The following is a 26,389-nucleotide window of genomic DNA, read 5'->3' as shown; positions in this document are numbered from 1 at the left end:
ATTTTTAAAATATCATCAAGTATTAGAAGTAAATTTTTAAAAGGAAAAAAATCAACACAAACCTACTAAAATTAGTGATTGGAGAAAGCATACTGTATGTTGCTACAATGTGTCAGGGACTATGGTGAGCATCACCAATGTAAAAATGATAATTGCCCTGAAGTGCTTAAGTCTTCTGCAGAAATAGTTATTTAGATAGAATATGAAAATGCTATGATACAAGTAAGAATGTAGCATACTGTTGGAGGGCAGAATAAGGGTATCAAACCCACCATGGGATGAGAGCTAAAGAGGAGAGAACTCCAAACAGGTAGGACCCAGTAAGGGAGTAAATCAAGTGCAGAGCTGTGCTGGAGCTGCCTCACACCAGCTTTCAAGAGCTGATTATGCACATTTCTTCCCAACTCCACAGTCAGTGCTATCACTCTGGTAGCTTGGCCAATATCACTCTGGTAGCTTGGCCATGGTGGGAGTATTTACGTCACAGAAGGTGGCATACACCAGAGGGCCCCCTCAGCCATGCCTCCCACCCCAAGCTGGTTGTTAAAACACTTAAAGGCACAGTAACAGTTACATGAAAGGTCTTTCCAGGTGGAGTGAGCAACTTCTGCCAAGGCTCAGAGATGAGAATGGACACTAATGGTTAGTTCATCAACTGTTATCAGTATGTGGAACATTCTTCCCTCAGATATCTGTGGATCATTCCCTATCTACCTCTTTGAGGTCTTTCCTCAAGTATCACCTTCTCAGTGAAGACTACCCTCCCCTCCCTATTTAAAACTGCAAATATCTCTCTCCAGCCTACCAACCTCCCTCACCCCTACCCCATCTCCCTTACCCTGCTCCATTTTATTCAGAACTCTCATCACCTTCTAACTTCTCTCTCTCTCCTCTCTCTCCACTCTAGGATGTGAGTTTCATGAAGGCAAAGAGATTTTGTTTCTTGATCAGTATGCCCAAAATGCCTAGATTGCATCTGATATGTGCTAAGTAGTGAATGAATGAATGAATAGATCAAAGTAATAAGTGATATAATTCTCACCTTGATTGGGGCCACAGATTTGGCTTCTTACTTGAGTAGTACGAAGTGGGCAGAGATGTGCAGAACCTAACATTTAATAAGATCTCTAAACAAAGAATTAGATAATGTGCTGAGTGCATTACACATCTCATTTAACACTCATATCACTCCTTCATGGCCAGTAACTATTACAATTTCAATGATAATGAAATTGAGAGTCAGAGGACTTAAGTAGCTAGTTCAAAATGATGGAACAGTCAATCATGGATCAGAAATTCAAATCCAGGTATGTCTGGTTCTGGTGCCCAGCATTTAAAACAAATTATTATTATACTACATTACCTCCAGAGTTCCTATCCAACAAAACTTCTATACTTAATTAAATTTCAGAGTCAACATCACCAGTTGTAGGTTGAGTTCCTTAGGAACCAGACTCTGAAACCCTGAGATTTGTATGCTGATGATGTACTGGGGAGGATGTTCAGGAACAACACCAGTTAGTGTAGATGGAAACCTAACTGAGCAGAGGGAGAAGTTGAGTTATTATGCAATTGCAAAGAAGCACTGAGCCATTCTTACAAGGACCTATGGAGCTGGAATGGTCCTGCATAGCTGTCCCAAATGAGGAAAGGGGACAAACCTTGGTTTCCCAGCATCAGTCAGTTATTGGATGTAGGGAGGGGGTATAACCTTGAACAAGGTAGCTTCCTTTCACCAAGGGAAATGCCAGGAGAGAGACCCATCTGTGAGCTCACGCCAATCAACCATCTGGACAGGAATGAGCCACTCCTGAAGGGGGATCTATGTGGTACACTTTCGGCATCTACTATATCACCAGATTAAATATTATTATGACTCTTTTCAAAGATACTTGAAACTTTAAATAAATGCAACTCAGTTATAAAATACTTTAACAAAGAATAATGAAAAATTTAGGAGAAATATAAAAACCAGTATTTATTCGTGATACTGAATAATGACTAAAGAGCAAGTTTAAGGAGAAAAAAAACAAAAACAAAAAAACAACAAATGTTAATTCAGTGGGAACCCTAAGATTCCGTATATCTTACTCCTGTAGTTCTCAACCAAATAAAACCTTTTACTAAACAAGGTGATGTATTGAACCTTAATTTCCTTGCCACTATTCCAAAGATTTTCCAAATTAGTATGCTTTGAGATGAAAAAATGAGAGGAAAAGAATTTGCAGCCCTGTAGTTCCAGCCTTACAAATTTTTTTTTCATTGAAGAAGCCAACAATATAATTCAGCATATATTTAGGAATTTTTTGGCATAGTACCTGCATATTTATTTTGTTGGATTCAAAGATGGAACATAGTCCCAGCCCTTACTCTATAAAGATTGCTTCTAGCTAGACAGTCATGGAAAATACTATGAGAGGTTGTTTAAACTATTTTGGGAAGGATGAACAGGACCTCATAAGTGGGAATTGGATGCAATATGAAAGAGCACAGATAAAATGAATGTTATATTAAAATACACAGAGGCAGAAAAAAAAAAAAAAACATGATGCAAGTCTGAGAGATGATTAATTTTGTGGTCCAGATTTCTTAAGAGTTCAAACTTTTATTGTGAAGTAGGAGATCATGTGCCTTGAAGGTCAAAATAATAAATTTGGTGTTTATTTGGTAGGAAATAGGATGAAACTAAATGCTTTTGTAGAGAGCTGTGACATCATAAAAACAGCTTTATGTATATGAATATGCCATGGTACAGCCTGCCCTAGCATTTGAATGACCAGGGCAAGAATGTAAATGGAGGCAGTTTCCTCCTACCTTGACACATATTCCTCCGTAAAAATCTGGAAACTTGAATTCAAACTGTAATTTATTTTATTTCTCAGCATTTTAAACCCAGTTCTGGAACATGTTACATGTAGGTAGCCATGGACCTTACCCACCAGCCAGCTCCTGCTTTCTTCCAAGCCATGAGTGACCCACATATCCAAGAACTGTCCACTATCTTCTCCCACCACCAGCCAACAGCCACTCTTACACCTAGGGAATATACAACTGGTGTGGTCAACTATTAATAGAAGGATTCAGGGAAGAGCTCTCCCATGCTCTAGAAGCACAAAAAAAGCAGGATCTCAGGTTCCCGGAGGATGGTCTAGAAGGAGATGCACAAGCTCCAGGTGCACACATCTCCCTGATCCCCCAGACTCTGTTTCCTTGGAGAAGAAGCACAGGAGAGGAGGGCCAGCAGGGAACTTGCTGTAGCTCAGGCCCAGGGTAGGGGTCCACTTGCCTGAGCCTAGTTGTATATTATGGTGTTTATGATGGATTGGGATAGGATAAAGGAGAAAACACATCCATTAGTATAAGCTAAATATTAAAAAAAACATTCGAATTACAGTGGAAAAAGTGAAAAAAAGAGAAAGGAATGAATGTGATTAAATACTGTGAAAAATAGCCAATATAATTTGTTGTCCAAATGTGCAGGAGGGAGAGCTACGACCAAGAGGAGATTGCAGAGATTGTCCTTAACTTTCAAACCTGGGTGACTAGGAAAACAAAAGTATTCTTAACAGAGGAATTGGTTTGAAGGGAAGATAATACATCTGGGAAAGAAATAAAAATGCTCCTAGAGGCTCCGCTTTCTTGGTATTTGCGAGTAAGTAGAGCCAACTCTATCCTTAGGGGAGACCCAGAGATCCATGAGCCACTCTCTGAAGCTTGAAAGGAATGATAAAAACTATAAATATAAACATCAATCACTTGAAAATTATTTCCCATTCTCACAAACACATATAGACTTCCTACTTTGAACACAATCATTTGGCTGAGCAGCACTTTTCAGGTTATTTAGACATTGCTAGAAGGAGAAATTGTTAGATTTATAGCCCCATTCTTAATGACTCACTTTGTTTTAGCAAATGGAAAATTAATGAAATTTGTTGTGGCTAGTGACAGATGATTTATCCGGTCTTATTTTGAATAAAAAATACCAGTTAAAAACATAAAGTAATAAAAACATGGATGGCATATCGTAGTTTCAGGTGTGTGACTGTTGGCTTAATATCCTCAGTTCCCATCAGATGCCCAGAGAGCTGTGGAGACCACAGCCTACCTCATGGTGGTGTACGGGGTAGCGTATGTAGGAAGGTAGAGGGATACAAAATATCAGCAGCTTATAGTAGGAAAGTTCTTAACCCCATTTTCCCCCATAATCTTAAAACCTAGAAAGACAGAAACATACCTTTGATTTTCTCCAATTATTTTTAAAAATAATTTATGATTTACAACTCTCAAATTTAAACATCAACTTCAGTTAGATGTTTTGCAAGCCTTGACTATTTTTGTTCGGTAACACAAATTCAAAAGCCTTAAAGTAAAAAAGTCTATTTCTCCAGGATAGCAAACCCATGTTTCTAAGGGAAATAAGTGCATATGGAAGTGGGTGGTAGAAAACCCGTATTCTTCTTGTGGAATGTTTGTGGGAAATGTTTCTCTTAAACCAACATGTTTCTTCATGTGGGGGGCAGGTTTGCAGCAAAGATGTTGTCAAGTAGACAGTGAGAAAGGCAGCCAGGTGTCTGGGTACTAGGCAACTGTCTTCCACGGATGCAGAGGGCGCCACTAAGCTCAAACAATCACGGATATTCTAGAACAACAGAAGGGCAGGATGTCACTTTATAGAACAGGCTCATAATACCCACAGATCCAGGCTTGAGGATAGTTCTGAGAAAATGTTCTACAGCTGCTTACAGGGAAGAAGGAGGTGACGGATGTGTTCATTTCTTTATAAATCATGTTCAATTAGCAATGGAAAACTAGGGCTGAAGCCAAGATGAAACCACAGGTATTTCCTGTACTCTATGCCAAGTGAGCCTCTACTGTCTAAATCATGAGACTGAAAGAGGATAAATGCATCAAGTAACTCAGGAAAGTAACAACTAAGAGAAAATAGGAAACAAAGCTGCAATATAATTTTCTCCATGTATTTTCATGTCAAATTGGGGTAGGAAAAGGCAAGAGTAATAAAATGAAACTAACATATATCAAGAACTCTTTATGATGGCCATTCTGTCTCCTCTCTCATCACTGTGGCATGTAGATGCAGGATGGTAACTGAAAAAGGCAATGGATGATGGGACCACAGAGACAGGAGCTTGAATCCCGGCTTCTCTGCTGACTTATACAAAATATACCAAATCCATATTGTCAATGATATTCTTGTTTAGAAAACGTCTAAAATTAGAGAATATTCTCATCAACCTGGAAACATGAACTTCCTTTGGAAGAAGGCATGGGAAAATATGGCAAAAATCACAAAGCTGGTATACGAATGAGTAACATTTGGGAAACTCTGGTCCATTTTATTATCAGAAACGGCTGCTTGAGGAGATTGTGCTTCTTCCCCACCTATGTACTATCCTCTTTACACTGTTGAAAGTCTTTACCAATAATCTCCAGGTTGCTTGTACTCAAAGACTGAATGTGAAGAATCCCTAGATACGTGCGAATTGTTTCAGTTCTGAAGTCTTAAACCTGATGTGATCTTTCAGTTGTCTGTTCTCCCGCCTGCTGATTATCTGCTTGTTCTTGAAATTTTACTACTTTGGTAGGAAATTCTGTCTGTTCTCCAACTGTCTTCTAGATTAAGAATTGCATTATCTACCTGCCTAGACAGTGACCCACAGCACAAAACTGATTCCCAGGACAAGGCCCTTGTATCCTCTCCTTGCTTACATGCTTTCAGGAAACCACGACTTGAACTGCTTGAAATTCCATGCCTTTGTAGAACGTATCTACTATCGTTAACATGTTTATCACACCGATAGCCTTCCAATTCCATTTACCCAAACACACCCTAAAAAGTTCTGTGATTGGTGACTGGGGTAAAGCAAGTTGCAGAACTGTAATTTCATTTGAAGATGCTCCGATAATAGAAGCATAGAGATCTCTGAGCCTCCTATGGGTAAAAGGGTGAAAGTGAGTGGGGTAATGAATCACAGGAGAGTTGGCCGTTCTCTTACTGATGCTTGATTATATCAGGGATACCTATAAGATTGTTTAGTGACTTTTAAAACATTTTAATAGCTATGTTGAGGTACAATGACACAATAGACTCCACATATTTAAAGTGCACAAGTTGAAAACTTTTGACATTTGTAGACACTCATGACACTGTCACCACAATCAAGACAATGAACACATGCATCATTCCTCAACGTTTCCTTTTATCCCTTTCATAAGCATTGCCTCCTGCCAAGCCGCATCACCAGGCAATCACTGATCTGCTTTCTGTCACTACAGATTAGCTGACATTTTCTAGAATTTTATGTAAAAGGAATCATACAGTATCTTTTATCTGACCTCTTTGATTCAGAATAATTATTTTGAGATTCATCTATGTTGTTGCATGTATCAATACTTCATTTTTATAGCTGAATTGTATTTCATTGTATGACTAGACCACAATTTGTCCATTTATCCGATGATGTTTATCTGGGTTGTTTCCAATTTTGGGCTATTACAAATAAAGCTGCTATGAACAGTCTATACACGTCTTTGTGTGCCAGTTTGGATGCATTATATCCCCCAAAATGCCATTTTCTTTGATGCAATCTTGTGGGGGCAGCAAACGTATTGGTGTTGATTGGGTTGGAAACTTGACTGAGTATTTCCATGGAGATGTGACCCACTCAACTGTGAGTGACACCTTTGGTTAGGGTGTGACCTCTGATTGAATGTTTCCATGGAGGTGTGACCCTGTCCATTCAGGGTGGGTCTTGATTTAATCTCTGGAGTCCTATAAAAAGAACTCACAGACAGAAGGACCTCAGAGCAACTGAGAGTGACATTTTGAAGAGGAGCTGCAGCTAAGGCAGACATTTGGAAGATGGCCATTGAAAGCTGACATTTTGGAGAACACCATTTTGAAATGCAACCTGGGAGCAAGCAGACACCAGTTATGTTCCTTTCCAGTTAACAGAGGTTTTCCAGACGCCAATGGCCTTTCTCCAGTGAAGGTACCCTATGGTTGATGCCTTACCTTGGACACTTTATGGCCTTAAGACTGTAACTTTGTAACCAAATAAACCTCTTTATAAAAGCCAATCCATTTCTGGTGTTTTGCGAAAAGGCAGTATTAGCAAACCGGAACACTTGGTATGAACACAAGCTTTTATATTTCATTTAATACCCAGGAGTGGAACAAGTGGGTCATATTGTAGGTACTATGTATCCCTTTTTAAGAAACTTCCAAACACTTTTCCAAAGTGGTTTAACCATTTTACAATGTCAATTTATATTCCAAAGTGGTTTAACTATCCAACATTCCCATCAGCAGTGTATAAGAGTTCCAGTTGCTCCACATCTCTCCAACATTTTAATTTAGACAATGTCTGTTAAAATCATTGCCCATTTTGTTTTCTGGTATCCATTTCTATGGCCAGTTAAATTTTTTTTAAGTTCAGTTTTATTGACATACATTCACATACCATACAATCATCCACAGCGTACAATCAGCGGTTCTCTGTACCATGATACAATTGTGCATTCATCATCCCAATCAATTTTTGGACATTTTCCTTACTCCAAAATGAATAAAAATAAGAATAAAAATAAAAGTAAAAAATAACACCCAAAGCATTCCATCCCCCATCCCACCCTATTTTTTCATTTAGTTTTTGTCCCCATTTTTTCTACTCATCTGTCCATATACTGGATAAAGGGAGTGTGAGCCAAAAGCTTTTCATAATCACACAGTCACACCATGTAAGCTACATAGCTATGCAATCGTCTTCAAGAATCAAGGCTACTGGGTTGCATTTCCACAGTTTCAGGTATTTCCTTCTAGCTATTCCAGTACAGTAAAAACTAAAAAAGAGATATCTATATAGTACATAAGAATGCCCTCCAGAGCGACTTTTCAACTCCATTTGAAATCTCTCAGCCACTGAAACTTTATTTTGTTTCATTTTGTTTCCTCATTTTTCTCAAGAAGATTTTCTCAATCCCACGTGCCAGGTCCAGACTCATCCCTGGGAGTCAAGTCCAATGTTGCCAGGGAGATTTATACCCCTGGGAATCACGTCCCACATAGGAGGGGAAGGCAGTGAGTTCACCTGCTGAGTGGTGTTGCCCATTTTTTATTGTGTAGTTTGTTTTCTCATTATTGAGATTTGAGAGTTCTATATATATTCAGGATAAGTTCTTTACTCAGAGTTCCAATTTGAAAATATTTTCTTGCAGTTTGTGATTTTTCATTCTCTTAATAGTGTCTCCCAAAGAGCAGAAATTCTTAATTTTAATAAAGTATACTTTACCATTATTTTCTTTCATGGATTGTGTAGGTTTGAAGCTGTTCTGTACCCTAGAAAAGGCCATTTTCTTTTAATCCTTTCCTGTGGGTGCAGACCTATTGTGGGTGGGATCTTTTCGTTAGGTTATTTCAATTGAGATGTGACCCATCCCATTCGAGCTGGGTCTTAATCCCCTTCCTGGAGTCCTTTTTGAGAGGATAAAAGACAGAAAAAGCTGAGACAGAGTAGAGAAAATTCCCAGAGAAGCTAAGAGAGGACCCACAGAAGCTGAGAGAGAGCCACTAAAGCTAGAAGCTGAAAGCAATGAAACCTGGGGAAGAAGGACCAGCAGTGCCTGCCATGTGCCTTCTCATGTGACAAAGGAGTCCCAGATGTCAGCAGCCTTTCTTCAGAGAAGGTATCTTCCTTTCGATGCCTTAATTTGGACATTTTCACAGCCTTAGAATTGTAACTTATGCACTAATAAATTCCATTGTTGAAAGCCAGTCCATTTCTTGTATATTGCATTTCAGCAGCTTTGGCAAACTGAAATATGGATCAAGTTTTGGTGTAGTATCTAAGAAACCTTTGCATATCCCAAGTTCAAAAATTTATCTCCTATGTTTTTTTCTGGAATTTGTATAGTTTTGGTTTTATAGTTAGGTCTCTTGTCTATTTTAAGTTAATTGCTGTATATGGTGCAAGGTATAGCTAGATTCAAGTTTATTTTTTTAACTGAATGGATATCCAATTGTTTCTATACCATTTGTCCTTTCTTTGCTAAACTGCCTTGGAACTTTTGTTGAAAATCAGTTAACAATATAAGTGTTGGTCTGTTTCTGGATTCTATTCTGTTTCTTTGATCAATATATTGATCTATTTATCTATCTTGGTATCAATACCACACTGTCTTTGTTACTGTTTCTTTAAACCAAGTCTCAAAATCAGGTAGAGTTAGTCTCCTATCACTGCTCTTCTTTTTCAACACTGCTTTGTCCATGTTAGGTCTCTTACATTTCCACATGAATTTTAAAATCAGCTTGTCAATTTCTACAAAAAAAAAAGCACCTTTTCATTGAAAAAAATAGTATTGCATTAAATCTATAGATCAATCTGGGGAGAACAATATTGTGTCAATCTCTTGCAAATGTTTTATAGATTTCAGTGCACAGGTCATACACATCTTTTGTAAAATTTATCTCTAATTATTTCATAGTTTTGATGCTACTGTAAAGGGCATTTTTAAGATTCCAAATTCTGATTGTAGCTTAATTAAACCTTAATTAATACCCCTAAGATTATTTACTGACATCTGTTTCGGTTTGCTAATGTTGCTGTTGTGCAAAATACCAGAAATGGATTGGCTTTTATAAGAGGGGGTTTTTGGTTACAAAGTTACAGTCTTAAGGCCATAAAAGTGTCCAAGCTAAGGCATCAACAACATGGCCAATGGCATCTGGAACACCTCTGTTGTCTGGGAAGGCATGTGGCTGGCGTCTTCTTCCTTTGCTCCCAGGTTGTGTTTCAAAACAGCTTTCTCTCAGGACGTTTCTCTCTAGGTATCTGGAAATGTTCTCTTAGTTCCTCCCAGGAAAACTCTGGGGTATCAAAAGTCTACTTTCAATGGCCATCTTCAAAATGTCTCTCTTGGCTGCAGCAAACATCAGGGGTCCAGACTCCAAGCATCTCTGAGCTAAGCCAGCAAGTGTCTGGGCCTGTGTGGCTCTTTTTAAAGTACTCCAGTAAAACTAATCAAGACCCACACTGAATGGGCAGAGCCACAACTCCATGGAAATAGTCTAATCAAAGTTATTACCCAAAGTTGGGTGGGTCACATCTCCATGGAAACAACCTAATCCAAAGATTCCAACATAATCAACACTCGTATGTCTGCCCCCATAAGACGGCATTAAAGAACACAGTGTTTTGGGGGACATAATATATCCAAATAGGCACAACATCTTTGAAAATGGCCTGGAAAGAAGAGATGGTCTTGAGACCCCTTAAAACAGTAATTGAAAAGTCACAAAAGGACTCTTGCACTTTTCCTAATACCTGGATTATAGGGTAAGAAAAATTATCACACAGCATAGTTGTTCTTAAATATCTCTCCCTCCCATTTTATTGTATGAATGAGTAATGAAGACCATGTGAGGCCAAATACAGCTGGAAATGCTTGCTTCATCCAGACACAGTCTTAATCAGAATGCATGAATAATGTTACATTCAAAGATAATTTTTGACAAGAATATTCAGAAAGCTTCAAAACAGTTTTTTCAGGCATCACAAGTGATTAGTGTAATGACAATGAATCTTACCAATAAAAATCTTTGTTGCCTATCCAAAGTATGATTTATAACAAGTCATTTTTCTTCTACACTATATGAAGGAAAAATTAAGAAGCATTCATTAAGATTTGGAGGGAATAAGAATGACAGAGACACGAAACCCTAGCCAATTTTATTAATTAGGAAATTAGCTTCAAATCAAACCATTTTTATAACTGGTTTTGAAGAGATTTATATTATTTTTTTCTTATCCTGTGAAACCTGAAGGAAATTATTTGTCTGAATGAAATGTTGGAGGATAATAATGAATAACTGAATTGTTTTTGTAAGTAGCTCAATTTCCACTATTGAATACCATCTTATATTTAAGGCAGCAAGGAAAAAGAAACCATTTTTTGGAAAAACACTAAGATTCCCTAATGTTTCCCCAACTACCTATGAAAATCTGATACTTTTTATGCCAACAATCATTCCTGTAAGCAGTCCCAAAACTTTCCTCTAGAAAGTAAGTCTTCTTTCAGAAATCCCCTTGCATTTCACAGGATTTTTAAAGCAACTAGTTTTCTAACTTATTAAAAAACTTAGAAACTAATGGGTTTTGGGTTACTGATCAGGTACTGACAATTCTTACCTAACTAATGAGCTAAATCAAGTATCAGTGATATATCTGCATTAAAAAGATTATCAAGAAAATCCAAATAACAACAATAATAAATGTTTTGTGCTACTAATTTTATATTCCTGGTGAAAGCGATCTTCTGAGAAGTCCAGAATGTACGTGCTCAAATTTTGTTGATTAAATTATCTTCTTTATAGCATGATAGGCTAGGCCAAATGCTAAGATATTCCCTTAATAATCTTAATTATTAGAGTTTATGTGTGTTGTGTGGGGGGATGGGGGAGATGTGTGTGTGTGTGTGTGTGTGTGTAAACCTTATATATTGTATGCAATATGGCTTTTTCAAAATCAGGATATGATTCCCTAAAATCCTTTGATGGGTTCCTTGACATCAAAGCCCAATGGACTATTGTATCTAGCATCTTCAGATAAGAAAGAAGAAAATACATCTATATAATGGGTCTTGGTGCCTTCAGAGCAAGAGGTCAGCTTCCTCCTGTGCCAGTTTAGATGTATTATGTCCCTCAAAACGCCATTATCTTTGATACAGTCTTGCGGGGGCAGACGTATTAGTGTTGATCAGATTGGAATTCTTTGATTGAGTGTTTCCATGGAGATGTGACTCAATCAACTGTGAGAGAAACATTTGATTGGATAATTTCCATGGAAGTGTTATCCTGCCCATTCTGGGTGGGTACTAATTGGATCATTGGAGTCATATAAAGGAATTCACAGGCAGAAGGACTAGAGAACAACTGAGAGTGACATTTTGGAGAGAGCTGCAGCCAAGAGAGACATTTTGAAGAATACACAGGAGCAGAGAGCTGCAGCTTACAGAGACATTTTGGAGATGGCCATTGAAAGTAGACTTTTGTTACTCCAAAGTTAACCTGGGAGAAGCTAAGAGTATATCCCTGGATGCCTAGAGAGAAATATCCTGGGAGAAAGCCATTTTGAAACACAACCTGGGAGAAGAGGAAGATGCCAGTCACATCCCTTCCCAGCTAACAGAGGTTTTCCAGATGCCAATAGCCTTTCTCCAGTGAAGGTACTTGATTGTTGATGCCTTACCTTGGACACTATTATGGCCTCAAGAGTGCAACTCTGTAACCAAATAAACCCTTTTATAAAAGCCAATCCATTCCTGGTGTTTTGAAAAACGGCAGCATTAGCAAACCGGAACACCGTGCACTTGGACCCTGTGCTGTGCTGGGTTTCCAGGCCCTGACATTCCAGTCAGTGCTTGCAGTGAGTTCCATTACTTGCCCATGTTAAAACAAAGGACTATGATCACAAAAAATTACTGCAATGGTTAATACCTCAAAGCAAAATAAATCATGGGGATGATGAGGACATAACAGATCTCAGTATGATTAGAGCATAGATAAGAAGCAGGGATATGGGGGCTTAGACCTCAACAGCAGTCTGGGAGTAGATCTCACAGCAGGGAGAGCCCCTGGAAGCCTCTGAGAAGGAAAACGACATAAGAAAATTTGTCTTAGAGAGATTATCACAACCAGAGTGCATGGAATGGTTGGCAGGGAAGCAATACCAGGCACAGGGATACCAATTAGGAGGCTGTACAATAATCCAGGTTACAGACATTGTGGCTCTAACCAATGCAGTGGCAGTGAGGAGGACCAGAAACACGTGATGTTGAGAGTTATTCACAAGGTAGAATCAACAGGGTTGGTTATCAGGAATGTGGGTATTTAAGCAGAGGGAAGACCTGAAGATAACATCCAGTTTTCTGATTTTAGAAACACTTATTGCAATAAGGATTATTGAATGGATTTGGTTGGAGATGGAGAGAAAATAAGTTAGTTTTGTCCAAGTTACCTTTGAGGTTACCAAGTGATATTTAAATGAAGATGTCCCATAGGAAACTGGTTTTTTTGGTCAGGAAAAAAATTGTGGATGGAGATGTAGATATGATACTGTTTCCATGACATGAGGTACTTCTCCCATAATATCACTTTGCACACTCTCTATCATAACCACCTATGTAGCTGTAAATCCTGAAAAGAAAGGAAGCTCATGATAAAGAAGTGAGGAAACAGCTTCTTTCAATAAACATTGCTCTACCCAACAGGCCAACCTCCTCTTTCCCTGATTCTCCTGTCTTATGGATGAGGTAGTGATTATTCTGGCATTTTCAAATCAGTTTTTCTAAAATAAGTTGGCCCTAACTACTGGCAGCTTTCTGGCTTTGGGCCTTAGCTACAAATCCAGAACAACAGGAAAAATCCCACTAGACCTTCTATTAAATTGTACATGGATTATCCATTATATCCTCACAAGAATAATCTTTAATAAAAATCAAATTAACATTGCTCCTCCCTTTAAGCTTTAAAAAAAAGTTTAAGAAACACAAAAAACAAAACAAATAAAACACTAAAGCCTCATGTGTCAGAAATAAATATGGTCTTAAGACCAGAAAAATGAGCTACAGCTGGGCTGGAGAGCTCATGAAGGGCAGGGCAAAGGAGTCCTGTCTGCAGCCCTGTGCAAGAAGATGACTGGGACTGGACCTTCTATAAGACTAAGAGTCCTGGAGCATTTCTGCACACACGACACAAGCTTTAGAAAGGACTAACTGTTGGCCCAGGTAAGGATCAAAGAGGCTTTGCCTGAGAGAAACAGCAATCCAAGCCTCAGAGCTGGGAGGTCTGAATTCTTTCTATCCTATCTGAATGGTACACAGACATCAAGGTGAAGTCCATAAAAAACATATGAAACAGTCAAAAAGAGATGCTTCAATAACCCAGGAACAAGGAAATCCTTCGGCCCACTGGCCTCATTGATAATGGGTGTGCAGTTAAAGCAACAACAACAAAACCACATGCTATAACAAACCTCACAGATACGCCAAATGGAAGAATTTGCACCCCAGTGTGAAGATGGAAAATTTCAAAGAAGAATTTAAGACATTTTTCAAATAATTACTATAAAAAGCAAAGAGAGAAAACAGGCAAAAAAACATAAACAGTTTTGAAAATAATAAAATAATAACAATGATAACAGCTAACACTTATTGCACATAGTATTTGCCAGGCATCTCTCTATTATACACTATGTGCATTATCTGGCCTAATAATCTCCTCAGCCCTATGGGACAGATACAATTATCCGCATTTTATAACACATGAAGCTGAAGCTCAGAAAAGTGAAGGAAAGCAAGATCACACAAAATTGTAAAGGACAAATCTGGGATCTGAACCCAGGAAGTCTGATTTCAGAGCTCATACTCTTAACCACTACGCTGCACAAAACAGAAATTCTAAAAATAATTTTCAAAAAAAGTCACTGGGACCTACTTAGTGGATGTGGTGAACCGAAGACTTGATAAACTTGAAGGAAAAAGTAGAGAACCACACGATGGATCTGAGAGAATCTGTCCAGATTCCACTACAAATGTAGCACAAAATGATACAGAAAAAAAAAGCAAAACAGATAAATGAAAAATAAAGAGGCAAAGATGGAAAAATGAGTAGGCTAAACCTAAGCTAAAAAGAGTTCCAAAGTGAGAAAATAGAGAAAATGAGGGAAAGGAAATATGCAGAAATAATGCTGAGAATTTTCCAGTATTGAAGAAAACTAAATAATCAGAAGAAAGGAACACAACATGGTCACACAAAGGATAAATAAAACATCTGTATCTAGATAGACTGTAGTAAAAGTTTGGAACATCAAAGACAAATAGAAAGCTATTAGAGAAAAGAGACAGCTTATCTATAAAAGAATGGTGCTTAGACTGTTTGCAGACCAGGAAAGCTAGAAGACAATAAAATAATATTTAAAGTGCTGAAAAAATAAATTTTAACCTAGATCTCCATACCTAACCCAATATTCATTCAAAATGTAGGCAAAATAAAGATGCTGCAAACATACAAAGGCAGAAAGTGTAAACAGCTGCAAACATACAAAGGCAGAAAGTGTAAACATATCATCTTTGAAAGAATTAGTAAAGATTAAACCCAAAAGGAATGAGCTGGGTACAAGAAGCAATAGTGAGCAATGTAACTGGCAAACAAGTAGCTAAATAAGTAGTATCTAAAAAAAAAATACAGTAATAATGATGATGTGATGACTAACAGAGTTTTAAAAGCCAGATGGAAGTAAAATACTAGAAACTGTACATAAAATACCAGTAATGGAAATTTGGAGCTAAAAATATTAAGAGCCTTGTATTTTTCAAAAGAATAGTAAAGCTATAGATTAATATATGTATATTTACCATGTAATGATAGATTTTAAAGATAATCATTAAAAGATAATTTTAAAATTTTAAAGATAATCATTAAAAGAGTAGAAAGAAAAGCAAAAAAGACAAAACCTCCATAGGAATGACACAAATGAGGTGACTGAAACAAAAGAAGGAAAAGTAAAATAAAAAGATGGTATAGTAATAATCAAATCTGAGAATTAAACAAATAGATTTTGCCTTGCACAATTTTAAACACAAAACAAGTCCACATATATTTATGAATATATACATATACAATAAAGTATAGAAATACGAGCAGTGAAGATTCATACAACCAAACTTAGAATTGGAACGGAGGGTAAGTACTGGAAAGGGATATAAAACAGAACTTCAATTGTATCCATGTTTTATTTCTAAACAAACAAATAATAATCTTACTCAAATATGGAAACATGTTAACATGTCAAACCATACCCAGTATTTATTTTATTTTCTGTGTTGTAATATTAGGTATGTACTATAATATTGTGATTTAATTTTTTTAAAGGAAGAAACAAAACAAAATGTGAGATGAAATAAGAAGCAGATTCAGAGAAAAACTTTCCCAGGATCACAGTCCATGTGGGAAGAAGCTGAGAAAATACGTCTGCTTGATACCAAAGTGTGTTTAACTGACTTTGGCTTATTTACTTTTGCATTATTGAGGACAGGGCCTGGCATACAATGTGGGTGTTCAGGATGAGAAACAGCAGCTCAGAGAGTTCCTGGAGCTAAGGGCCTGCTGACAAGGATCTGCTATAAATGCAACCTTTTAACAGGGAGCCTCAGGCCTGCATTTGGCATCCTTCACCTCCAGGGGTCTGTTCCAATTGTAAAAAGGCCAAACCTCAGAGGAGTAGAGGCTGTGACAGAAAATTTAGAGATCATCTAGTTCCCCTTGCTCAGTTTACACATTCAGGAACTGAGGCGGCACAGCGAGGGTAACTGGCTTGCTGAAAGTTATATAACCAGAGAGTGGTTGACTCAAAATCTAATGCTATATAAATTATATCAAATGATCTAAACATTAGTCCAGAAGTAGTAGAACATTCTTGGGGATGGAGATGATGATGATGTATTGATGACAATGACAATGAAGAGGAAGATTGTGGTGGTGACAGCAACCAACTTTTCTTGAGCACTAAACTAAGTTTTAGGTCCTCACTGAAATGCTTTATAAATATCCCCATTGATTAATCCTCACAACAACCCAAAAAGTTAGGTACAATAATAATATCTCCATTTCAGATAAAAGGAAAGTCTCTCAGGGTCACATGATCAGGAAAGACCAGGGTGACCCCAACCCAGGCAGCCTAACTTCTGAGCTGAAACTCTTTACTGTATGCTATGTTAAGGACTTTCTCTGTAGGGGAAAAGTGAGTGGGCAAATTCCAAAATAGGAGTGAGCAAATCCCAAAATAGGAGTGAGAAATCCTATTTCTCTCAGGGTCATCTTGGTATTATATGTTTCCCATTACGAGAAATGCAAAGTGGGTGTTTGGCTCAGAATTTGACATCATCTGATGTCACATGTATTCTATATGTTTTCAAGTAAGGCCAGAGACGTTGAAGCAATGGTAAGTGCAATTACAGAATGATTGACTCATGAGTTACTGGACTAAACCTGGAGTAATTTCTTCTAAATGCATCTTTAGTTTTCATGTACACAGGGAAGGAGTACTTCTGGAAAGGGTAAAACATGTTGCCCTCTCTCTGCTATGGGTAAATAATTATGACAGCAGAAAATAACACTTGATCCAAACAATACTGCATAATTTGCTTCATGCCAACTATTCTAGTTTGCTAATGCTGCAGAATGCAAAACACCAGAGATGGATTGGCTTTTATAAAAAGGGGGTTTATTTGGCTACACAGTTACAGTCTTAAGGCCATAAAGTGTCCAAGGTAACACATCAGTAATCAGGTACCTTCACTGGAGGATGGCAAATGGTGTCCGGAAAACCTCTGTTAGCTGGGCAGGCATGTGGCTGGAGTCTGCTCCAAAGCTCTGGCTTCAAAATGGCTCTCTCCCAGGACGTTCCTCTCTAGCAAGCTTGCTCCTCTTCAAAATGTCACTCACAGCTGCACTCAGTTCCTTCTCTTTGAGTAAGCTCATTTATATGGCTCCACTGATCAAGGCCCACCCTGAATGGGTGGGGCTATGCCTCCATGGAAATATCCCATCAGTTATTATCTACAGTTGGGTGGGGCGCATCTCCATGCAAACAACCTAATCCAAACGATCCAACTTAATCCCCACTATTATGTCTGCCCCACAAGATTGCGTCAAAGAATATGGCTTTTTCTGGGGGACATAATACATTCAAACCGGCACACCAACCAAAGTAAAAGCAACAATGACCAGAATTTTTCTACTAATGAGATGCTATTGGTTAATGGCTGTTAATAATCTAGTTTATAGAATGGCTAGATTTATGACTCGACTGTCCCCATCCAACAAGGAAATGAAGTTTGTTATTTCTAGAGGCAGTACTGCCTAGTGGTTAGGAGGCCGAGAAGTCAGGGTACCCAGTTCACATTTCAGCCCTGTCCTGCAAATGTCTACTTTGTGTACCTGGGAAAGCTGTTTAAACAATACTAATATTAGGCACTCTCAGATTCAAAAAGAACAGTCAAGATTATATTCAGTTCACTCAATTGCCAGTCACTAATTTAGCAAGATCTTGATGATCTGCTGGACATCCTCAGGAGAATAAAAGAAAAATTCCCAGTACATAGAAATTTTGTTTGTGAGAAAAATACAATTTGAAATGCTGTGCTATGTACACAGAATGAATACTGACTGTAATTTTTTCTTCCAAGTATAAAAATCATATGGTTTGCAAACAAGCATATCTAGTACCCCAAAGGATATATTCGGTTGTCCAAAGACTTTATATTCTCAAATTCTATCAATTTTTATGTTATTTAGAGGAAAACAAGGGAAATAAATCAACCAGATTTGTAAAAGGCAAAATTTCTTGTATGAAACATTTAAATTCAAAGATAAGATCAAAAAAAGAATACAGAAACAGAGAATGAACCCATGTTATAGATATAGGACATAGAAGTGTTAAAATGTCAAAAAATTAAAACCAGGAAATAATAGAGACAGGCTAACCTAATGGACTTGCTTCATTTGAAACAAGGTTCAGAATTTAAAGAGGCAATACCTAATGACAGAAATCACAAAGTGGCAGGCCACATATCAAACAGTTTGCAGAACTGTTTTGTTGGCTTGCACTTTTTTGTTTGTTGTTGACATCAAATTAGCTGCCATTTCAAAGTTGCATTTCAAATTTTTTAAAAATTTAGCTTTGCTGCTGCTTTTTTAAAAAAATTGAGTCCACATTCCTGCAGAGTAGTAATACCAGTTTGCTAGACTCCATATGCCCCCTATTTTACATTACCAGGTTGCCCCCTATAGTTAATTGTGCTCATAACCTCTATTGCACAAACAAATACAAGTCGTGGATGTGATCAACTGCAGAAGGAATTGCAAGATCCGGCATCATTACAAAGGTCCATTCATTCGTTCATTCTTTCATTCATCTACTGATTACTTGTTGAGTATTTGATAAGTACCAGATGCTAGATTCATAACAGAATATAAATATCTGGGACTGCTTTTCATGGAGTACAAAACATTGGTTAATTTTAGGAAATTCTAAAAAGAGCTAACGATTTCAAGGGTCCCAAAGAATGGGGAATTAAAGAAGGATGGGATGGTCAACAGTGTACAGCTGTGGCTAAGAAGTAAAGTCAAATGAAGACAGAAAAGACTTTTCTACTAGGTAAGTAGCAAGTCTCTGGTGAAATTTAAAAGGATATTTAGAGTAGACTGATGAAGTTGGAAAGTGAGTAAAGGGCCTAAGAAAGAAGAGAGACCAAGTAGGAGCAGATACTTGTGGAGGAAATGGTGATAGGGTGGTAAGGTGAAGGAAAAGCTTTGGTTGTTTTGTAGGCTACGAGGGACCACCAGTGAAAAGGACTGAATACAAGCCAAAGAGAGTCTTGGCACTAGGCAGTTCACAAGAATAACCATATGCTAGAAATGATTCAATCTAGATACAGTGCCAGTAACTTAAATTCTGATATCAGAGCAAAACTTGGCAACTTTTTTCATGACCCATACCCCCAATATCACTTCTTTTGACATATTCTAGAAAGGTATTTTCACCATGAAAGTTTCCTTTAATTGGCTCCAAAATTCAGTGCCAATATGCTACAAAAGAAAATCTTGATTCTTGATTATATTATCCCATTTGTGACCTCAATCAGAAATGATTGTAAATGCTTCTGGTTCTTTGGCTCCACAGAGGCCTTTATTCTTGGACCCCTGAATCAGAGGATATCATTCTCTAGAATTCTCTATACATTTAATATTCAAGGGAAAGAAAGATTAGAGTGCAAATGATACATTTGTGCAGTTTATACTAGGCAGATATTTTTTACTGCATTCTTTTGTGCAGCTATAGTGAACATGCTTTTCCCTCAATTTTGGCATTGGAAAAATCTAATGCCAAGGAAAGAAAAGAAAGGATAATGTATTTAGTTCTGAATTTTCATAAGGTAATATGGCCTTAGTAGTAAGATGACTTATCAGCATCTCCTTGTTTCACCATAGTTGTGAAATAATAAGAAAGAAAATAAAACCTTTCATATGATCGTGGCTTAAAAGAAAAATTTCCTAAACTCTCTATACTGCTTTTTAAGCAAAATATTTATAATGCATTATTTTTTCAAATGAAGACAATGTGAAGTGGAAGCAAAACTGACTGTTCCAAATATTTTAAGAGTAAATTATGTCCTATTGCTGTTCCTTTTTAGTAGATAGTCCTGCATCTGAAATGTTCGTTGGTTATTTCTTATTCAAGTGGCTTGTATACATCAATGAATTTTGAAAAGTCTCATCTACATTTACTGGAAACTGAGATGTGTTGCTTATTGGAAAATGAGAGTAGAATACCCAAGTATATTTGTCATAGTTTACTAAGCATTCTTTAATATGCTTTGTACAAAGTAAACTAGATTCTTCTTTCCCAGGCACTTGCTTCTTGAGGTCTTAGTTTAATAGCAGAGTATCAGTCACCTTGTGGCATGCCGCTACTAGTTCAGCCTTTAGAGCCCATCCAGAGTCAGGCTTCAGGGGTTTATTTCCTCCACCTCCATCACTACCACCAGTCATGCTAAAAACTACCCAAAGATGAACCGGGGTAGGCTTCACTGCCCCCTGACCCATTGCACAATCAGGTTTTGGGCTTTCAATATTCTCAATGAACCATTTGCTCATGATTCTGAAGAAAACTCTTCTACCAAGTAAGCTTAGCAGAGATTGCTCACTCGCTTTTGGAATCTTTATGAAGACTGTGGTTCAGGAACACAATGCCGAGAATTTTAATTTTAAAATTCTAATATTAAACCAATTCAAGTCTAGCTGGAAATAAATAAAAATTATCTTCAGGGTCTATGCTTAATATTAGGGTAAGCACTAAATAAAGGGCCTTAATTTTTTTCCCTTGTCCCCTCATTGTTGATTTACTTTTTTCAAAATTAAATTGAATTTTATTGAGATATATTCACATACCATACAATCATCAATGGTGTACAATCAACTGTTCACAGTACCATCATATAATTGTGCATTCATCACCCCAATCTATTTTTGACCACTTTCCTTACACCAGAAAGAATCAGAATAAGAATATGAAATAAAAGTAAAACAGAATACCCAAATCATCCCCCATCCCACCCTATTTTTCATTCAGTTTTTGCCCCCATTCGTCTACTCATCCATCCGTACACAAGGTTTTCACAATCACATTGTCACCAAAGGGCCTTAATTTTGCAAGGAACTCAAAATGAAAGAAATGAATTTATGTAGTATCCAACCTAAAAGTATATAACATGTGATCTACTTACCCCTGCAGGGCTTTCTCTCCAAACCAATCTCCTTTTCCTAAAGTTCGAAGAAAGATCGGGTCTTCACTTGGTGAGTCTTCACGAGTGACATTTACCTAGAAAGAGAAACAATGGAAGTCTAAATTCACCCCATCCCTGAATGATCAAATTAATACTAATTGAAAATGTTGATTCCATTACTTCTTTCTTTTTATAAACTTATTTTTATTAAGAAAAAAATTAAATTACCATTGAAAGGGCTTAAGAATAATATCACAAATTCCCATATTTTGTTGTACTTTCAAGTTTTTTTCAAGAAAAAAAATTGTTGGGAAATTTGAATTTTACTTGATCTTCATCCGCAGCCCCATTGCCTACTCTCCCACATGGCTACCACTATAAGGAACTTAGTGGGGCATTCCTCTGATCTTTATGTATTTATATTCATGTGTTTTTAAAATATATGAATAGCATAATACTGTATGTATCATTCCATAACTTACTTTTTTCTCTTAGCATTGTTTAAATTATGTATTCCATGTTATTAGATAGATATAAATCTATAAAACTAGATTTATATCCATTTTGAAGTCTCAGTGTCTTATTTCACCACATAAATATATTTTTTTATACATTTACTTGTTGATGGGCATTTATGTTTACAATGTTTTGCTATTACAGTGCTGCCACGCACACACCTCCAAATGCACGTCCCAGTGTTTCTAGGACATGCCTGTTTCTTTCCCTAGGAAGAACCCAGCCTTCATCCAGAAGTCATTCATGTTTTTAGAAAACTTCCTGCAGGGCTCTACAGGGCAAAAGCTCTCATAATTCACAAGCTCCATTCAGCAAGATTTCTCTTTTGTAAGATATATAAATTGCATACATCCATTTTTCTGAACCATAATTGATATTATGCTCCTCAAAGAAAGGGTTATTTCTTTGGCATTCTCTACTATTCATAAGAAGTACTCAATAAAGAGATGTAAATTGTTTGAACAGAAAACCTTCATTACTACCAAGATACCCCAGCAAACGGAGGATTTATGACTTGTGTGCTGGCCCACAGAAAGCAACTGATAATGTTTTTTGTTGCATGAACAAAGACATAAATACAATATTGTATCCCCTTGTGCTAATGCACTTCCCTCTCAAGTTCTACCAATATTCATAATAATGTCACCCAGAAAGGTTAAATAATTTAAATTCACTTATCTGGAAAGTGTAATGAAGTAGAAAAACTAATTTCTTGAGACAATGCCAGACATTTAAACACATTTAAAATTACTATGCCTCAGGTTTTTGAATCTAGAGATTGGATGTCAAGGACAAGAATTTTTAAAATTATTAAGAAGGCCTGTGCAAGGTGGAGGGAATCAAATTATTACTCTTCATTGATCCATTTGATTACTCCTCAATACAGTGTTTCAAAACCATGGAAATGCAGCTTTTTACCCCTCTAAACACTAAGCTATATCATGGAAGTTCTAGTTTGCATGCTGATGAGGCTTTTACAGATATGGATAAAAAAGCACTAGTCCAGTAATTCTCAAACTTTGGGGTAGGGGCTTACTTAAATGTCTCTATATTTCTGAACCTCAGTTTCCCTCATCTGTACAATGAGACAGTTTGATAAAATTATTTCAGTCCTTCCTTCTAGCTGTTAAAAAAGTCATAGACCAAGGTGAATATACTCTAAGATAATTAATTCAAAATTAGATACAGGGAAGCATTACATAACTCCACATTTGCCATTTGGTTAACAAAAGGGAGTAGAAATTCAAAATGGCAGATTTGTACAAGCCTTTTGAGAAATACCAGTGATTATGAAATGTTACTTAAATGATGTAACTGAAATGAAATAATGAGAGAAATAAAACAAAAAATTACTGACAGAAGAAACCACTTCTGCTTATGTGATAAATGTGAGGAAAAACCTATCTGGATAATCCATGTATGTGTAAAGATAAGTAACTCAAAGACCAAGCGTAAGTATTTTCCTTTCAAGTTGCAATGTCCACAGATTTCACATGCACATATAACGCATCACTGTAAAAATGTACAGACACCAATAGTTGCATCTTTAAACCTGAAAAAAATTTTCATGGCAGAGAAACAATTAAATATTCAGAGACAGCCTCTCTAACCTTGGCCTGTATACCTATTCTTTTCACACTTAAGGTATAAAGTGCAATCTATAACGTTGTGCAAAGAAGTGGCTATGGAAACTTGAAGACAATATTTAGTCTGTATGAACCTGTGTTATCTCATTTGCAAAATGGGTTAGTTATCTCACAGTTGTGTGTGTGTGCATGTGAATTAAATAAGATAATCTAGGAAAATCATCTATTTAGTAATGTCATTTATCTTTTCCCCTTTCTTATATTTTTCTCACCTTCCATTTCAGAAATCACATGCATTTGATTATAAAATCATTATCTCATGTCTTCTACTTTTTATTGCTGCTATAAAGGCTATTTAGAGCATTAACAAAACCAACAACTCTTTACCCTCAATCTGGTTTAAAAAATAAAACATCACCAGTTGGAAGTCCTGTAACTCATTGCTTCTAACCAGGGACTTTGGAGGTTGGGATGAATAATCTCAATCAAAATCTCTTTGAATTGCATCAGCAATATAAAAAATCAAATGGCCCTTTAGTGTGGGTATATTTCTGGACTCTCTATTCTGTTCATTTGATTTATGTGTCTGTCCTCTCACCAATTACACACCATTGTGGTTACTATAGCTTTATAAGCACTATTAAAATTGGGTACTATGATTCCTATAACTTTACTCTTCTTTTCAAATCATTATTATCTATTCTAATTCATTTGCCCTTCCATATAAATTTTAATATCAGTTTATAACTATTAAAATTCTGTTGGATTTTTTTGTTAGTATTTCATTAAATCTATAGATATATATGGGGAAAACAGATATTTTTATTACGTTGAGTCATCTAATTCATAAATGTGGTATGTCTCCCCATTTATTCAGGTCTTCTTTGATTTCTTTCATCAGTATTTTATAATTTTCAGCATGAAGATCCTGTATGTCTTTTATTAGATTTATAGCTAAGTAGTTCAATTTTTTTGAGTCAATATAAATGGTATTTTTCAAATTTCAGTTGCCAATTATTCATTGTTAGTATATTGAAATTCAACTGATTTTTAAAAATCTTTTATTGTGATAACATATAACAAAATTTGCCATTTTAACCATTTCTAAATGAACAATTCAGTGGCACTAATTACATTTACAATGTTGTGCTACCATCACCACCATCCATTACCAAAACTTGTCCAGCACCCCAAACAGAAACTCTACCGATTAAGCATTAACTCCCCACTCTCCCCATCTCCCAACCCCTAGTAACCTCTAATCCACTTTCTCTCTCTATGAATTTGCTTATTTCTGATAGATACTACAACATGGAAATATAACTAATTTTTGCATATTGAGTTTTATCCTGCAAACTTGCTAAACTGATTTATTAGTTCTATCATATCGTCTGCACATAGAGATAGTTTTGCCTCTACCTTTCTGATTTTCTTTCTTTTTCTTTCCTTTTATTTGCCTTATTTCACTGGCTAAGACTTCTAATAAAATGTAGAATATGAGTTATAAGAGTAGACATTGTTGCCTTGTACCTGATCTTAGGGGGGGGAAGCATTCAATCTTTACTATTAAGTACAATGTTAGCTGTAGACATTTTGTGGATGCCAAATTGAGAAGTTCTCTTATATTCCCAGTTTGCTGAGAGCTTTTATCACAAATGGATATTGTACTTGTCAAATGCTCTGACTGTATCAGTTGTATTAACTGACATTATCATATGACTTTTCTTCATCATAATGTTAATATGGTGGATGACACCGAATGATCTGACTTTTCAGATATGTACTTTATAATAAAGGATTTTGTTCTGCAGTGTCCAATATGGTCACCACTAGCTGCACGTAGCTAGAGATCACTTGCAATGGGCTACTGCAACTGAGAAGCTGAGGTTTTAATTTAAGTTAGGTTAAGTTAAATTAGGTTAACTATTTTAATTTAAATGGTCAAGGTGCTCAATGACTACTGTATTAGGCTATGAATACATAGAACAGTTCCATCAAGACAGAAACATTTAATAGACAACACTGATCTAGCTAAACCTTTATTAACTGTAATAATGTTTCTGTCTACAAAAATAACTAAAAAGAAACTAAAACTATCTGCAAATAATGACCGTTTTATTTTTTCTTTTCCAATCGTTATATCTTTTTCTTGACTAACTGCAGTGATTGGTATCTCTAGTACCACAGTGAACAAAAGTGGTGATAATGGGCATCCTTACCTTGTTCTTGATCTTAAAGGAAATACGTCTTATGTTTCACTATTATGTATAACAAATAAAATTTCCAGAAGAGAAATTTAACAACCCTGAACATTGTGATTAGCGGACACTTCTTAACACTTTTAAATCCTAAAAAAGCAAATTAATGTGGCTTTCAATGACATTTAATGGGTGAAAATATTTGAGCCACACTTTTTAAAACAGAGCATACAAAAGTACATTGAACAGAATTTAAAAAATCAAAAGGCATATGAATTAGTAATAGAACTCTGAAATTTTGTCTACCAATCCTGATAATCTGGGTTCAACTTACTTATGGACAGAGACACATAGCTTTTGGGTTTTGTTTTTTGTTTTCTTGGATACAAAGCAACCACAGGAGCATATGCATAAAGTTTTATTAGTGACATTTTTCAGGCTCAACGGTCAATTCTTTGGGGCTTTATAGTTCACTGTTGGGGGGCAGGGAGGGAGTCATGTTTCCAGGAACTGGAAAAGACTGATTAAAATACAGAGGATTAATTCAGCTTCTACTTTAGGCAGGACCAGGTATTTTAGACTGTGCCACAAGTTTTCTGCTTCAAGTTCTGGAAAACTCAGTTTGTGCTTGTTTATGGAAGAAAACAAATATTTCAAAACTTATTTTTTAATGTTTTTCTCTTTGTGTGGCTGTCCTTTATCAAAGAAGAAAAACTGTTTTCTACT

The 26,389-nt window shown here is 36.6% G+C and overlaps 1 protein-coding gene across 2 annotated transcripts in view; it reads right to left on the bottom strand.

Annotated features, from left to right (window-relative positions):
- Positions 1-26,389, bottom strand: part of PRKG1 (protein kinase cGMP-dependent 1) — a 1,297,582-nt gene that overhangs the window by 185,661 nt on the left and 1,085,532 nt on the right. For both annotated transcript variants that reach the window (XM_037803756.1, XM_037803755.1), the window contains exon 7: positions 21,364-21,458. In XM_037803756.1, coding sequence (XP_037659684.1) covers positions 21,364-21,458 — 95 coding nt within the window. The remainder of the gene's footprint in view (positions 1-21,363; positions 21,459-26,389) is intronic.

This window comes from Choloepus didactylus, chromosome 15, assembly GCF_015220235.1.
Source record: "Choloepus didactylus isolate mChoDid1 chromosome 15, mChoDid1.pri, whole genome shotgun sequence".
In the NCBI taxonomy this organism is placed as follows: Eukaryota; Metazoa; Chordata; class Mammalia; order Pilosa; family Megalonychidae; genus Choloepus; species Choloepus didactylus.
Note: the sequence above shows the minus strand (reverse complement) of the source record. Positions and strands in the feature narration are given on the sequence as shown.